The sequence below is a fragment of the Scyliorhinus canicula genome, chromosome 16 (assembly GCF_902713615.1).
Source record: "Scyliorhinus canicula chromosome 16, sScyCan1.1, whole genome shotgun sequence".
NCBI lineage: Eukaryota > Metazoa > Chordata > Chondrichthyes > Carcharhiniformes > Scyliorhinidae > Scyliorhinus > Scyliorhinus canicula.
Window position 1 is genome coordinate 83,695,338 of NC_052161.1, and position 16,553 is coordinate 83,711,890.

The 16,553-nt window shown below is 44.9% G+C and overlaps 1 protein-coding gene across 1 annotated transcript in view; it reads right to left on the reverse strand.

The window, feature by feature from the left end:
• LOC119979240 (C-type lectin domain family 6 member A-like) overlaps window positions 1-15,529 on the reverse strand; it is an 86,818-nt gene extending 71,289 nt beyond the window's left edge. The window contains exons 1-3 of the mRNA XM_038821171.1: window positions 15,461-15,529; window positions 9,933-10,100; window positions 9,525-9,635 (exon numbers count right to left, since the gene is read on the reverse strand). Coding sequence (XP_038677099.1) covers window positions 9,525-9,635; window positions 9,933-10,095 — 274 coding nt within the window. The 5' untranslated portion in view covers window positions 10,096-10,100; window positions 15,461-15,529. The remainder of the gene's footprint in view (window positions 1-9,524; window positions 9,636-9,932; window positions 10,101-15,460) is intronic.
• Between the last annotated feature and the right edge of the window lie 1,024 nt (window positions 15,530-16,553).

Below are 16,553 nucleotides of genomic sequence, written 5' to 3' on the forward strand. Positions count from 1 at the left end.
CAGGGGATTGGGAACCTGAATTGTAGCTCCAGTACACAAGAAGCTGAGAGTAGTGAGGTCATGAGTAAGGTTTCAAAGTTGCAGGAGTGTACCGGCAGGAAGGAAGGTGGTCTAAAGTGCGTCTACTTCAATGCCAGGAGCATCCGGAATAAGGTGGGTGAGCTTGCGGCATTGGTTAGTACCTGGGACTTCGATGTTGGAGATGTCGGAGACATGGATAGAGCAGGGCGAGGAATGGTTGTTGCAGGTGCCGGGGTTTAGATATTTCAGTAAGTTCAGGGAAGGTGGTAAGAGAGGGGGAGGGGTGGCATTGTTAGTCAAGGACAGTATTACGGTGGCTGAGAGGACATCTGATGAGGACTCGAATACTGAGGTAGTATGGGCTGAGTTAAGAAACAGGAAAGGAGAGGTCACCCTGTTAGGGCTTTTCTATAGGCCTCCGAAAAGTTCCAGAGTTGTAGAAGAAAGGATTGCAAAGATGATTCTGGATAGGAGCGCAAATAACAGGGTTGTTGTTATGGGGGACTTTAACTTTCCAAATATTGACTGGAAACACTATAGTTCGAGTACTTTAGATGGATCCGTTTTTGTCCAATGTGTGCAGGAGGGTTTCCTGATGCAGTATGTAGATAGGCCAACAAGAGGCGAGGCCCTATTGGATTTAGTACTGGGTAATGAACCAGGACAGGTGTTAGATTTGGAGTTAGGTGAGCATTTTGGTGATAGTGACCACAATTCGATTACGTTTACTTTAGCGATGGAAAGGGATAGTTATAAACCGCAGGGCAAGAGTTATTGCTGGGGGAAAGGCAATTATGATACGATGAGGCAAGACTTAGGATGCATCGCCTGGAGAGGAAAACTGCAAGGGATGGACACAATGGAAATGTGGAGCATGTTCAAGGAACAGCTACTGCGTGTCCTTGATAAGTATGTACCTGTTAGGCAGGGAGGAAGTGGTCGAGTGAGGGAACCATGGGTTACTAAAGCAGTTGAAACACTTGTCAAGAGGAAGAAGGATGCTTATGTAAAGATGAGACGTGATGGTTCAGTTGGGTCGCTTGAGAGTTACAAGTTAGCTAGGAAGGCTCTAAAGAGAGAGCTCAGAAGAGCCAAGCGAGGACATGAGGAGTCTTTGGCAGGTAGGATCAAGGATAACCCTAAAGCTTTCTATAGGTATGTCAGGAATAAAAGAATGACTAAGGTAAGAGTAGGGCCAGTTAAGGACAGTAGTGGGAAGTTGTGCGTAGAGTCCGAGGAGATAGGAGAGGTGCTAAATGAGTATTTTTCGTCAGTATTCACACAGGAAAAAGACAAAGTTGTCGAGGAGAATACTGAGATACAGGCTACTAGACTAGAAGGGCTTGAGGTTCATAAGGAGGAGGTGTTAGCGATTCTGGAAAGTGTGAAAATAGATAAGTCCCCTGGGCCGGATGGGATTTATCCTAGGATTCTCTGGGATGCTAGGGAGGAGATTGCTGAGCATTTAGTCAGCTTGAGATTTAAGTCATCTTTGTCTACAGGAATAGTGCCAGAGGACTGGAGGATAGCAAATGTTGTCCCCTTGTACAAGAAGGGGAGTAGAGATAACCCCGGTAACTATAGGCCAGTGAGCCTTACTTCTGTTGTGGGAAAAGTCTTGGAAAGGTTTATAAGAGATAGGATGTATAATCATCTGGAAAGGAATAATTTGATTAGAGATAGTCAACATGGTTTTGTGAAGGGTAGGTCGTGCCTCACAAACCTCATTGAGTTCTTCGAGAAGGTGACCAAACAGGTGGATGAGGGTAAAGCAGTTGATGTGGTGTATATGGATTTCAGTAAAGCGTTTGATAAGGTTCCCCACGGTAGGCTATTGCAGAAAATACGGAGGCATGGGATTCAGGGTGATTTAGCAGTTTCGACAGAAATTGGCTAGCTGATAGAAGACAAAGAGTGGTGGTTGATGGGAAATGCTCTGACTGGTGTCCAGTTACTAGTGGTGTGCCACAAGGATCTGTTTTGGGGCCGTTGCTATTTGTCATTTTTATAAATGACCTGGAGGAGGGCGTAGAAGGATGGGTGAGTAAATTTGCAGATGACACTAAAGTCGGTGGAGTTGTGGACAGTGCAGAAGGATGTTACAAGTTACAGAGGGACATAGATAAGCTGCAGAGCTGGGCTGACAGGTGGCAAATGGAGTTTAATGCAGAAAAGTGTGAGGTGATTCATTTTGGAAGGAATAACAGAAAGGCAGAGTACTGGGCTAATGGTAAGATTCTTGGTAGTGTGGACGAGCAGAGAGATCTCGGTGTCCATGTCCATAGATCCCTGAAAGTTGCCACCCAGATTTTAGATTTAGATTTAGATTTAGAACAGTACAGCACAGAACAGGCCCTTCGGCCCTCGATGTTGTGCCGAGCAATGATCACCCCACTCAAACTCACGTATCCACCCTATACCCGTAACCCAACAACTCCCCCTTAACCTTACTTTTTAGGACGCTACGGGCAATTTAGCATGGCCAATCCACCTAACCCGCACATCTTTGGACTGTGGGAGGAAACCGGAGCACCCGGAGGAAACCCACGCACACACGGGGAGGACGTGCAGACTCCGCACAGACAGTGACCCAGCCGGGAACTGAACCTGGGACCCTGGAGCTGTGAAGCATTGATGCTAACCACTATGCTACCGTGCTGCCCCACGGTTGTTAAGAGGGCGTACAGTGTGTTAGCTTTTATTGGTAGAGGAATTGAGTTTCGGAGCCATGAGGTCATGTTGCAGTTGTACAAAACTCTGGTGCGGCCGCATTTGGAGTATTGTGTGCAGTTCTGATCGCCACATTATAGGAAGGATGTGGAAGCATTGGAAAGAGTACAGAGGAGATTTACAAGAATGTTGCCTGGTATGGAGGGAGGATCATATGAGGAAAGGCTGAAGGACTTGACGCTGTTTTCGTTAGAGAGAAGGTTAAGAGGTGACTTAATTGAGGCACACAAGATGATCAGAGGTTTAGATAGGGTGACAGTGAGAGCCTTTTTCCTCGGATGGTGGTGTCCAGCACGAGGGGACATAGCTTTAAATTGAGGGGAGATAGATATAGGACAGATGTCAGGGGTAGGTTCTTTACTCAGAGAGTAGTAAGGGCGTGGAATGCCTGCCTGCAACAGTAGTGGACTCGCCAACACTAAACGCATTCAAATGGTCATTGGATAGGCATATGGACGATAAGGGAATAGTGTACAGGGACTTTAGAGGGGTTTCACAGGACGGCGCAACATCGTGGGCCGAAGGGCCTGTCCTGCGCTGTAATGTTCTATGTTCTATGAACAGCTCCGTGGGTGTACCTACATCAGACGGGGACTGCAGGGTTGAAGATGGAGGATCATCCACCACCTTCTCAAGGTGGAATTTGAGATGGTGAACAAATGTTAGCCTAGTCAGCGACGTCCAAGTCCTGTGAACTGAACTTTTTCAAAAAATGCGTTGGAAACAATTCAAAGAAGGTTCACCAGACTCACCCCAGGAATGGGCGGGTTATCAATTGAGGAAAGAATGGAGAGGTTAGGTTTGTATCTGCTGTGGTTTAGAAGGGTAGGAGGCAACTTCACCGATCGATCTAAGATCCTGAGGGGATCTTGATGGGGTGAACGTGGAGAGGACGTGTCCTCTTGTGGGAGAATCTACTACTTGGAGAGGTCTCTGTGTTATACCGTCAATTCACTCTGAGACCGTGAGAATGAGTGAACATTAGGTTTTAATATCCATGAACTCGCCTGCCGGAGTCGGCTGTACAAATGAGTGCCACCCACAGGTGACTGGACTATATATGGATAAAAGCAAATTACTGCGGATGCTGGAATCTGAAACGAAAGGGAAAATGCTGGAAAATCTCAGCAAGTCTGGCACCATCTGTAGGGAGAGAAAAGAGCTAACGTTTCGAGTCCGATGATTCTTTGTCAAAGCTAACAGACAGAGAGAGTGGGAAATATTTATACTGTGGAGTGAGAATGAAAGATGAGGCATAGCCACAGAAACCCAGGGAAACTGGGTGATGTAGCATCAATTGTACGCAAGGCGAGTGATTTACCAAAGTCCGGCTTTAATAGACTAGAACACAGCTCTGCGATCGTCTACAATGGAAAGGACGATCGTCAGGCGTCTGACCATTTATACCTCGTTAATAGAGGCGTGATTAACTCAGCCTCTCGGACAATCGGTCGAGAGGCACATGACCGACCAGGGCCAATGGTAAGCCGACGTTCTGGCCCAATGGCAGACAGGTATGCAGATCATATCACCACATTCACCCCTTGCGGAGAAGGAAGGCGGGGGGGGTGTGAACGAGACCCAGGGTGGGGGAGAACTGGTGATATGAGTAGCCGTCGGGAGAATAAATTTTCTCTCCTTACCCTTATCGAATTTGGGGGCTTCCCACTGGCCCAGACATAACGATATTTACAAAAAAAAGGTCCATGGGGCTGTAGAACTCTAGAAGGATTCGATCAGTCTTTTGGTGGTCCTTGACGTCCTGGCAGAGCGCCGCAGTGGAGGAGTTGACGTCGGATCGGCCAATGGTCCTGCTGATGTCCTGGAGTCCGGGAGCGATGGACTTCGAGTAGTCTCCATCACCTGAGCTGGCCGCAGAGACGCCATGGATGAGGGATGGGGAAGCTGAGTGGGGTGCTGGGGTGAAAAAGGGGAGGGGGGGTCTGTGGTGGGGGGGGGGGGGCCGCACGCCGGCGGGTGCCAGGTCCCGGAGGGAGACTGTGTCCTGCCGACCGTCGGGGTACTCCACATACGCATACTGCGGGTTAGCGTGGAGTAACTGGACATGCTCCACCAACGGATCGGACTTGTGCACCCGCACATGCTTCCGGAGCAAGATGGGCCCGGGGGTGACCAGCCACGTCGGGAGAGGGTATCCGGAGGATGACTTCCTGGGGAAAACGAGAAGACGCTCATGAGGTGTCTGATTAGTTGCAGTACAGAGGAGTGAGCGGATAGAGTGTAGGGCATCGGGGATCACCTCTTGCCATCGGGAAATAGGGAGATTTCTGGACCGGAGGCCCAGTAGTAAGGTCTTTCAGATGGTACCATTCTCCCGCTCGACCTGTCCGTTACCCCGAGGGTTATAGCTGGTCGTCCTGCTAGAGGCGATGCCCCTGTCGAGCAGGAATTGACGCAGCTCGTCGCTCATAAATGAGGACCCCCGATCGCTGTGTATGTGCGCGGGGTAGCCGAACAGTGAGAAGATGGAGAGTAGGGCCTTAATGACGGTCGATGTGGTCATGTCGGGACAGGGAATGGCGAAGGAGAAGCGGGAGTATTCGTCGATAACCGCCAGGAAGTAAATGTTGCGGTTGTTAGAGGGAAGGGGCCCCTTGAAGTCAATGCTGAGACGTTCGAAGGGGCGGGATGCTTTGATCAGGTGTGCGCGCTCGGGGCGGTAGAAGTGCGGTTTGCACTCGGCGCAGATGTGGCAGTCACGGGTTACTGACCTGGCTTCCTCGATGGAGTAGGGCAGGTTGCGGGCCTTAATGAAATGGTGTAGGCGGGTCACCCCTGGATGGCAGAGGTCTGCGTGGAGGGAGCGGAGGCAGTCTGTCTGCGCGCTGGAGCAGGTACCGCGGGACAGGGCATCAGGAGGCTCATTGAGCTTCCCAGGACGGTACAAGATATCATAGTTGTACGTGGACAACTCGATCCGCCACCGTAAAATCTTGTCATTTTTGATCTTGCCCCTTTGTGCATTATCAAACATGAAGGCTACTGACCGTTGGTCTGTGAGGAGGGTAAACCTCCTGCCGGCCAAATAGTGCCTCCAATGTCGCACGGCTTCGACTATGGCCTGGGCTTCCTTTTCCACAGAGGGGTGGCGGAGTTCGGAAGCCTGGAGAGTTCTGGATAAGAAGGCCACGGGTCTGCCCGCTTGGTTCAGGGTGGCCGCCAGAGCTACTTCTGATGCGTCGCTCTCGACCTGGAAGGGGAGGGCCTCGTCGATGGCGCGCATCGTGGCCTTTGCGATGTCCGCTTTGATGCGGCTAAAGGCCTGGCAGGCCTCCGTCGACGGCAGGAAGGTCGTGGTTTGCATGAGGAGACGGGCCCTGTCAGCGTAATTGGGAACCCATTGGGCGCAGTATGCGAAGAACCCCAGGCAGCGTTTGAGGGATTTGGGGGTATTGGGGAGAGGGAGTTCCATCAGGGGGCGCATGCGTTCAGGGTCGGGGCCTATCACTCCGTTACGCACTACGTAGCCGAGGATGGCTAGGCGGTTGGGGCTAAACACGCATTTATCCTTATTGTACGTGAGGTTAAGGAGTTTTGCGGTTTGGAGGAATTTCTGGAGGTTGGCGTCATGGTCCTGCTGGTCGTGGCCGCAGATGGTGACATTATCGAGACACGGGAAGGTAGCCCGTAATCCGTACTTGTCGACTATTCGGTCCATCTCCCGTTGGAAGACCGAGACCCCATTTGTGACACCAAACGGAACCCTAAGTGGTAGAGGCGCCCATCAGCCTCAAACGCGGTGTACAGTCGGTCACTCGCGCGGATGGGGAGCTGGTGGTAAGCGGACTTAAGGTCCACAGTGGAGAAGACCTTGTATGTCACAATCTCGTTTACCATGGTGGAAATACGGGGGAGAGGATACGCGTCCAGTTGCGTAAACCGATTGATGGTTTGGCTATAATCGATGACCATCCGGTTTTTCTCCCCAGTCCAGACCACCAGCACTTGGGCTCGCCAGGGACTGTTGCTGGCCTCGATGACCCCTTCCATCAGCAACCTCTGGACCTCGGACCTGATGAAGGACTGGTCCTGGGCGCTGTACCGTCTGCTCCGTGTCGCGACGGGTTTGCAATCGGGGGTGAGATTAGCAAACAGGGAAGGGGGGTCCACTTTGAGGGACGCGAGGCTGCAGACAGTGAGGGGGGGTATAGGGCCGCCGAATTGAAAGGTCAAGCTCTGCAGGTTGCACTGGAAGTCCAGTCCTAGGAGTGCCGGTGCGCAAAGGTCAGGGAGGACAAGGAATTTATAATTTTTAAAAACCTTCCCTTGGACCGTGAGGTCTGCGATGCAGCACCCGGTGATGTGGACGGAGTGCGAACCTGAGGCTAACCCGATTTTATGTGTTACGGGATGGACAGGGAGCGCGCAGCGTCTTACCGTGTCAGGGTGAACGAAGCTTTCCGTGCTCCCGGAGTCTAGCAGGCAGTCCGTCTCGTGGCCGTTGAGGTGGATCAGCGTAGTCATTTTGGCGAGCGTGCGTGGACGTGACTGGTCGAGTTGAACGGCCGCGAGCCGTGGAGAAAATCCGTCGTCGCCGTCCGAGTCGATGCTGGAGGGACCTTGTGTGGCAGTCCCGGAAGTCGGTGGCCAGGATCCATATGTGAAGTCTGCGCCCCATGATGGCGGCGCCCAGGACCCGCACGTGGGGTCGGCGACCCAAGATGGCGGCGCCCAGGAAGCCCTCGTGGCCGCTGGGGGCGGAGCTAGCGTTGCCGGTGAGCCGGGTGGAGCAGCTGCGAGCGGAGGAGGTGAGGCGCGCAGGCCGGGTGCAGGAGGCCGGGGGAGCAGATTCGCGCGGCGGGCAGGTAGGGACCGGGAGGGCCCGGAGAGGCGAACCGGTTGGGCGCTGGGGCACGGGGGCGGGGGGGGGAGAGGTACGCGCGGCGGGCAGGCAGGGACCGGGAGGGCCCGGAGAGGCGAGCCGGTCGGGCGCCGGGGCCCGGGGGCGGGAGAGGTACGCGCGGCGGGCAGGCAGGGACCGGGAGGGCCCGGAGAGGCGAGCCGGTCGGGCGCCGGGGCCCGGGGGCGGGAGAGGTACGCGCGGCGGGCAGGCAGGGACCGGGAGGGCCTGGGGAGGTGCGCTTGTCGGCCGGCGGGGCGCGAGTCGAGAGGAGCTGGGGCGGCCCTGGGGGAGAGAGAGAGGCAAACAGGCTGGTCGCAGAGGCCTGCGGGCTGATACGGAGGCATTCGGGCTTGATGCGGAACTCCATCTTCAAAGTCGTAGTCTATTAAATTGATGTACCATCAATTGTACGCAAGGCGAGTGATTTACCAAAGTCCGGCTTTAATAGACTAGAACACAGCTCTGCGATCGTCTACAATGGAAAGGACGATCGTCAGGCGTCTGACCATTTATACCTCGTTAATAGAGGCGTGGTTAACTCAGCCTCTCGGACAATCGGTCGAGAGGCACATGACCGACCAGGGCCAATGGTAAGCCGACGTTCTGGCCCAATGGCAGACAGGTATGCAGATCATATCACCACACTGGGTGCTAATGGGGCTGTTTAGCACAGGGCTAAATCGCTGGCTTTGAAAGCAGACCAAGGCAGGCCAGCAGCACGGTTCGATTCCCGTATCAGCCTCTCCGAACAGGCGGCGGAATGTGGCGACTAGGGACTTTTCACAGTAACTTCATTTGTAGCCTACTTGTGACAATAAGCGATTTTAATTTCATTTTTCATAATGGCTACAGATACCAAGGGGAAAGAGTGGTAATGGCAGTCCCCTGAGAGAATAAAAGATGTGAAAGGTCAAACAGCAGGGAAACTAACATCAGAGGATGAACTGTAGGTGTGGGGGGAGGGGAAGGGGGAAGCAAAAAGGAGAAAGGTGCAGGGAATGTGGATAAGATGGGGGGGGGGGGGGAATTAAGTGTATATTAAGAAAGAAAGAAATGGTAAAAAAACAGTTAAAATGAAATGCAAACAAATGGGTCAAGGTGGGACTGATCATCTGAAGTTGTTGAATTTGCTGTTCAGGCCGGAAGATGAGATGTTGTTCCTCCAGTTAGCGTTGCGTTTCACTGGAACATTGCAGCAGGTCAAGAACAGACATGTGGGCATGGCAGCAGGGTCTTTCGTTAAAATGGCAAGCAACAGGAAGGTAAGGATCCTGAATGCGCACAGATCGAAGATGCTCAGCCAAGTGATCACCCAGTCTGCGTTTGGTCTCTCCGATATAGAGGAGACCACATTGGGAGCAGCGAATGCAATAGACCAGATTGGAAGAGGGGCAAGTGAAACGCTGCTTAACCTGGAATGAGTGTTTTGGGCCTGGAATGTTCAGCATGGAAGAGGTAAAGGGGCAGGTGTTACACATTCTGCGATTGCATGGGAAGGTGCCATGGGTGATGGAAGAGGTATTGGGTATGGTGGAGGAGTGGACTAGATTGTCTCGGACGGAACGGTCTCTGCGGAATGCTGACAGAGGGAGTGAAGGGAAGATGTGTTTGGTGGTGGCATCACGCTGGAGTCGGTGTCGGACTATATATGGCCCCGGTGAGGGCGGAGCCAGAAGCGGAGCCCACCGGGGTTCCAGTACAGTAGCTGGAAGTAGCGCATATCATCACTTCCAGGTCATGGGTCACATAATTATACAGGCAGTACAGACAGCTCATGTATTAGATGAAGTACATTCACCACACTCTTTAAAAATAAGGGTGTCGCCCATTTAAGATGGAGATGAGAAGAAATTATATTTTTAAAATATGTTTAAGGCAGAGCTAGGGAGAATCCGGATAAACTACTTACACGTTGTCGCAAAATATGCCACCAGACAAATGAGAACCACACAAGCGAGTAAACCTGTGATAGCCAAGGCCATGAACATAACCCGGGTCTTCCTGTCATCGCTGGGTGCCCCTTGAGTGTGAGAAAGAGAAGGAAACAATAAGAATTGTGTGTCCCCACCAGAACTGTGGGGCGCTCCCTCGGTACTGACCATCCTAAAGTGCAGCACTCCCTCAGTACCGACCCTCCGAAAGTGCAGCGCTCTCTCAGTAATGACCCTCCAACAATGCAGCGATCTCGCATTACAGACTCTCCGACACTGCAGCAGTCTCTCAGTACCACCCCTCTGACAGTGCGGCGCTCCGTCAGACTCAATGCATGGTGATGATAATGTGCCCAATCCCAGGCAATTTGTGCGCTCATACTCACTTTCAGCATCCTCATTTTCACGGTCGTCCAACACATCATCTTCAATATTCATGATGAGGTCGGGCAAATCGTCTTCCTCATACTCAAGGGACTCAGTATCCCCACCTGTTGCTCGCTCATCATCTGCTTCTCTCCGCCCAGGTTGCCCCTTAGCCCCCCTCATTACCTCTTCACCCGCAACGGATCAGTCACGGAGAAATCAGAAAGGCAAGGTCAGGTCCACTCAGCTCCCCAGACAACTTTCACCTCACTCAGTAATCTTCAGCACATGAAGCAATTTGAACTACCTGCCCAACTGGAGGTACAAAGCCGATTTGATTCTTCGGTTTGGAAAATGAAGAGTTTCTGTGAAGCTTTTAAGGATTGACCTGTCAGTTTAAAAACAGGTGAGGAATGATAAACTTAATGGCCATTTTGGAATTGAATTCAATTTATCCACTACTTTAAATTTGCATCTGACATTAAATATTAAATTCCTCAATAAGAATTTGAGAATTGATTCAATATTTAAATAGTTGATTTGTCTAAATTTTAAAATCTGGATAATTGCGATCAGAAGTACTTGTGTGATTAATTATTTATTAGTCTGCTAATGTCAAATTATTGAAATTAACTGACAAGTGCCGATGAAGTTAATGAACTACGATAAAGTAGAGGTATAAAAATTATTGCTTTTTAAACAAAATTAAAAAGTAGCAATATGAACGATGGATTATTGCAAAAACCAATTAATTACTTAGTTTATTAATAACCGACATCAACAAATATTTATAAGTGAAAAGATAAAGAGGTAATAAAATAAATATTAACTAGTATCTATATATAACATATTAACAGGTAATAAAATATTAAAGTATCAATGATAAATGAGAATAGATATACAATGCAGAAGGAGGCCACTCAGCCCATCGAGTCTGCACCGACCCACTTAATCATCTCCACCCTATCCCCGTAACCCAATAACCCCTCCTAACCTTTTTGGTCACTAAGGGCAATTTATCATGGCCAATGCACCTAACCTGCATGTCTTTGGACTGTGGGAGGAAACCGGGGCACCCAGAGGAAACCCACGCAGACACGGGGAGAACGTGCAGACTCCGCACAGACAGTGACCTAGCAGGAATCGAACCTGGGACCCTGTGCAGCCACAGTGCTATCCACTTGTGCTACCGTGCTGCCTTAGATTAATAAGATTATCAATAAGTAATTAGTTACATTGTTGATTAATTGTAAAGATTAGTTAATAATTAGTCATTTTAACACCAGATATTGAAATTAATTATTCGGCACACTAACATAAATTATTGTTTGTAAGTTATAATTAGATACTTTAATGATGGAACGCATTTAATCAAACAGTAGAATCATTAAACAAGTAATAGTAATTATTAATATTAATTATTAATATTAATAGCAGACTGCTATTAACTAATAATTTAATAGACATGAGATATAAAAACTTATCTGATCATTAGATGTCTTAATAATTGTTTATGAAGATTAATCAATTTATGCATTAGTGGTAGCATAATCTGAATTAAAAATTAGAATTGCCTAATTGCAAGGGTTAAGGAAGACTTACGAAGGTGAAATAGTGTGCCCCTATCGCTTGAGGGGCGAGTACAAGTGGTAAAAAGTAATGTTCCAGCACAGTTTTTATTTCAATGTCTCCCGGTCTTTTCATCTAAAGCTTTTTTTATGGGGGTAGAAAGATTGAACTCTTCGTTTTTAAAAAATATTTTTATTCTCCTCCTTTTTCACAATTTTTCCCAAATTTACACCCACCAACAATAAACAATAATCAGTAATATGTCAATCCCCATATCAATAACAACGATCCCATCCTCCCAACAAACCCAAACATTAGCCCGCATGTTCACATAAACAAAGATCGCTTTGTTTAAATGGGCTGATGGGGTTCCTAGAATTCGTAAATCGGTGCTTCAGAGGGAGCGACAATTGGGCGGACTGATTCTGCCGAATCTTAGGCACTATTACTAGGTTGTGTATGCCGAGAATGTGTGGGTGCAGCTGGAGGAAGGGGCATATAAAGGTACGGGGTTATGGGTGCTGGCTACAGTGCCAGTCCTACTGACGTCACGGAAATACTCACAGAGCCCAGTTGTAGTGTCAACACTGAAGATATGGAAGGAGTTTTGCAAACATTTTAAATTAGGGCAGTGTGGAAACTAATGTCAGTTCGAGAAAACCATCTATTTAAACTTGCAAGAATAGATGCTAGGTTTGAAGACTGCGAGGAAAAAGGTGTGATCGCATTGAAAGATTTATTTCTTAACAGTCATTTCGCAACATTTGAAGAATTTAAGAAGAAATATTAACTCGCGAGAAGGGAGGCCTTTAGATATACACAGATATGGGCTTTCATAAAGGAGATCTTCCCTACATTCCCAATGTTACCCCCTTCTTCTTTGCTGGAGGAGGTGTTGATGGTTTTGGGGATAGAAGAGAAAGTTACTTCTGCTATTTATTGAAAAATTATAATAATACTAATCGCTTATTGTCACAAGTAGGCTTCAATGAAGTTACTGTGAAAAGCCCCTAGTCGCCAATTTCCGGTGCCTGTTCGGGGAGGCCGGTACGGGAATTATGGAAGCAAGATCAGAATCTCTTGATAAGGTTCAGGCCAAATGGGAGGAGGAATTGGGGGAGACTTTGGAAGAAGGGCTTTCGTGCAGAATTTTAGAGAGGATAAATTTTAGAGCATTGACCTTGTGCATGAGGTTGGCACCAATACAATTGAAGGTAGTTCATAGAACACATTTGACGAGGTCAAGAATGAGTCACATGTTTGAAGCGGTTGAGGACTCTTGTGACAAGATGTGGGAGTGCGCCGGTCAATCATATACACATTTTGGTCATGCCTGAAATTTAGGAAATTCTGGAACTCCTTCTTTAGCACCATGTCGTTACAATTGGACATAGAACCCAGTTCCAAGGGGCCATAATCGGGGCACTGGACTTGCCGGAGCTCTAGATTGGGGGGCGGGGGGGGGGGGGGGACGATACACAGAACATAGAGTGCAGAAGGAGGCCATTCGGCCCATTGAGTCTGCACCGATCCACTTAAGCCCTCTCTTCCACCCTATCCCCATAACCTCTCCTAACCTTTTTGGTCACTAAGAGCAATTTATCATGACCAGTCCACCTAACCTGCACGTCTTTGGACTGTGGGAGGAAACCGGAGCACCCGGAGGAAACCCATGCAGACACGGGGAGAACGTGCAGACTCCACACAGTGACCCAGCGAGGAATTGAACCTGGGACCCTGGCACTGTGAAGCCACAGTGCTATCCACTTGTGCTACCATGCTGCCCCGTATCTTAGCCTTTGCCTCACTGGTGGCGAGGAGGTGGATCTACTGGGTTTGAGGTCAGTTTCTCCACTCTGTGTCTCAGTATGGCTGGGAGATTTAATGGAGTTTCTAAGCATAGAGAAGGATAAATTTAGTTCAAGAGGAAATGATGAGGGTTTTCATAAAATTTTCCATTTATATCTCACTTTAAGGAATTAACCTTAGGCAGCATCTAAAATGGGAGGGGCATAGTAGTGAATTGATTCATTAATTTTGGTTGCCGAAAGGATTATTAAGTGTTAATTAAATATGTATTTATGTATTATATGTATAAGAACAATTTTGAATCGTTATTAAAAAATGATCAATTATTGAGGATAATTAAAGCATGCATGAATGATAGCTAATTCGGATGAATTAATGCTTACATCTAATTATAGATCATGTCACTCCCTCAGTACTGACCCTTAAAAAGCCGAGACATAGATGATTAAGATGATTTGATACATGGAATAATGATCCATTAAAATTTTGATAAACTAATTATAGGGACAGACTGATTAATGAATTATATAATTGATAGATTGAGATTATTCATTCATCACCGGTTAAGATTAATTCAAAGTTAGGTATACTGATGATTAATTATTGAGGTTCTTTAATATTCAAACTGATTAGTGACAGATTGAGAACAATTATTAATTGCATTATTAGCAATAGATTATTGAGATCATTTAATATTTGAGATTAATGGTTTATTATGAAGACTAATTGATTAGGTGACATATTTATTTAATATTTAAACAAGTTATTGATTTAAAATGAATTGATTATTAAATATATTAATGCTAATTTATTAAATATTAAAACAGATTAGTGACAGATTAAGATTAATTGAAAATGAGATGTATTCATGATATATCTGAAATATTGAAAGATCAGTGATATAGTTCAATTGAATTAGTGATTAGATACGTTAATGATGGATTATTGGGACTATTTAATATTTAAACATAGATCATTATGATTAATAATTAGATATATTAATGACAGATTTCTTAAATATTTAAAGATAGGTAATATATAATTATGTTTCATTGATAATTAGATATTTTAATGATGGATTACTAAGATTATTTAATATTCAAAGAGGTAGATAATTGATTATTAATGATGGATTATTGATTATTTAATATTTCAAAAGAGATGATTAGTTAATTGATAGATAAAATAATGATGGATTATGGAGAAAACAGATAGTTTAGGATTATTGATAATTATATATATATTCATGATTTTATGAGATTATGTATTATTTGAAGAAATACATTAGGATTATTGATAATCAGATATATTAAAGATGAACTATTGAGACTATTTAATATTAAAATAAAGAATGAGGATCATTAACTACATATATTAATGATTATTGAAATTATTGAATATATACAGAAAATGAAGATTAATTCATTAGATATAATGATGGATTGAGATGTATTAATATTTAAGCACATAATGAAGATTATTGATAATTAAATATATGGATTACTGAGATTTAATATTGAAAGATAGACAATGAAGTTTAATTGTTAACTGAAAAAATAATGGACTGTGATAAATTCATACTTAAACATAGATAATTAAAATTATTTGGTAATTAGATCTATTAATAATGGATTATTGAGATTATTTAATATTTAAACAGATAATGAAGACAAATAATCCATTTGTCAATGCTCCCTGTTGATTATTCTTGTGTCTATGTACGTACTGTGTACATTCCTCGACCACAGTAAACTACTTTTCACTGTACTTCGGGGCATGTGACAATCAAATCAAATGATAAAATATTTTTATGATTACTTATTTAGATTACTGAATGTATATGAATTGATAATTTGACATAATAAATTATTGAGATAAACTCCTATACAGACAGATTACTGCTAATTAATCTAATTGTGAATTATTATAATTGATGATTTATGATTATTAATATCTAATTTGAGATTTTCTGATTCCAGATACTATTTATAATAATCTATTATTCTGGATTAACCTATAGATATTGATGATCATTAAAGAGCTAGAATTAGAATGGGTTTTTTTCCTGCTCATGGAGGGGAGGTTGAGGCTGACGGGCAAAGTTGCTGATTTGGGGACTCCAATTCTTCTAATAGGCCCGCTTTGAAGCCTCGGTCTCCCGTAACCTCACCGAGACGCCCACAGGAACCAGAATGACAAGTTCTGGCGGCCAGAATCAGCACTTCTATCACGGGAAGGGAAAAACTGTAACCGGAAATGGGTCGGAAACTTGAAACCCGGAAATAATTCCCAGGCAGGTCACCGTCCGATGGGGGAGCGCGAGAAACAGAGGCATCACGTGATAGAGGCCTGATAGCCACAATGGAGCAGAATAGGGAACAAATCAAATTAATATATTTAATAATCACAGATAGACTCAATGGAGCAGAATAGAGAACAAATCAATATTAATATGTTTAACAATGACTGATACTCAATGGAGCAGAATAGGGAACAAATCAATATTAATATATTTAATAATCACCGATACTCAATGGAGCAGAATAGAGAACAAATCAATATTAATATATTAAATAATCACCGATATTCAATGGAGCAGAATAGAGAACAAATCAATATTAATATATTTAATAATCACCGATACTCAATGGAGCAGAATAGAGAACAAATCAATATTAATATATTTCATAATCACCGATAGACTCAATGGAGCAGAATAGAGAACAAATCATTGACAAATGGATTATTTGTCTTCATTATCTGTTTAAATATTAAATAGTCTCAATAATCCATCATTAATAGATTTAATTATCAAATAATTTTAATTATCTATGTTTAAGTATGAATTTATCACAGACCATTAATTTTTCAATTAACAATTAATCTTCATTGTCTATCTTTCAATATTAAATCTCAATAATCCATTATTGCGATATTTAAATATCAATAATCTTCATTATCTGATTAAATATTAAAACATCTCAATCCATCATTATATCTAATGAATTAATCTTAATTTTCTATCTATGTATTCAATAATCTCAATAATTCATCATTAATTTATATAGTTAATGAACCTCATTCTTTATTTTAATATTAAATAGTCTCAATAGTCCATCTTTAATATATCTGATTATCAATAATCCTAATGTATTTCTTCAAATATTACATAATCTCATAAATACATGAATATATATATAATTATCAATAATACTAAACTATCTGTTTTCTCCATAATCCATCATTATTTTATCTATCAATTA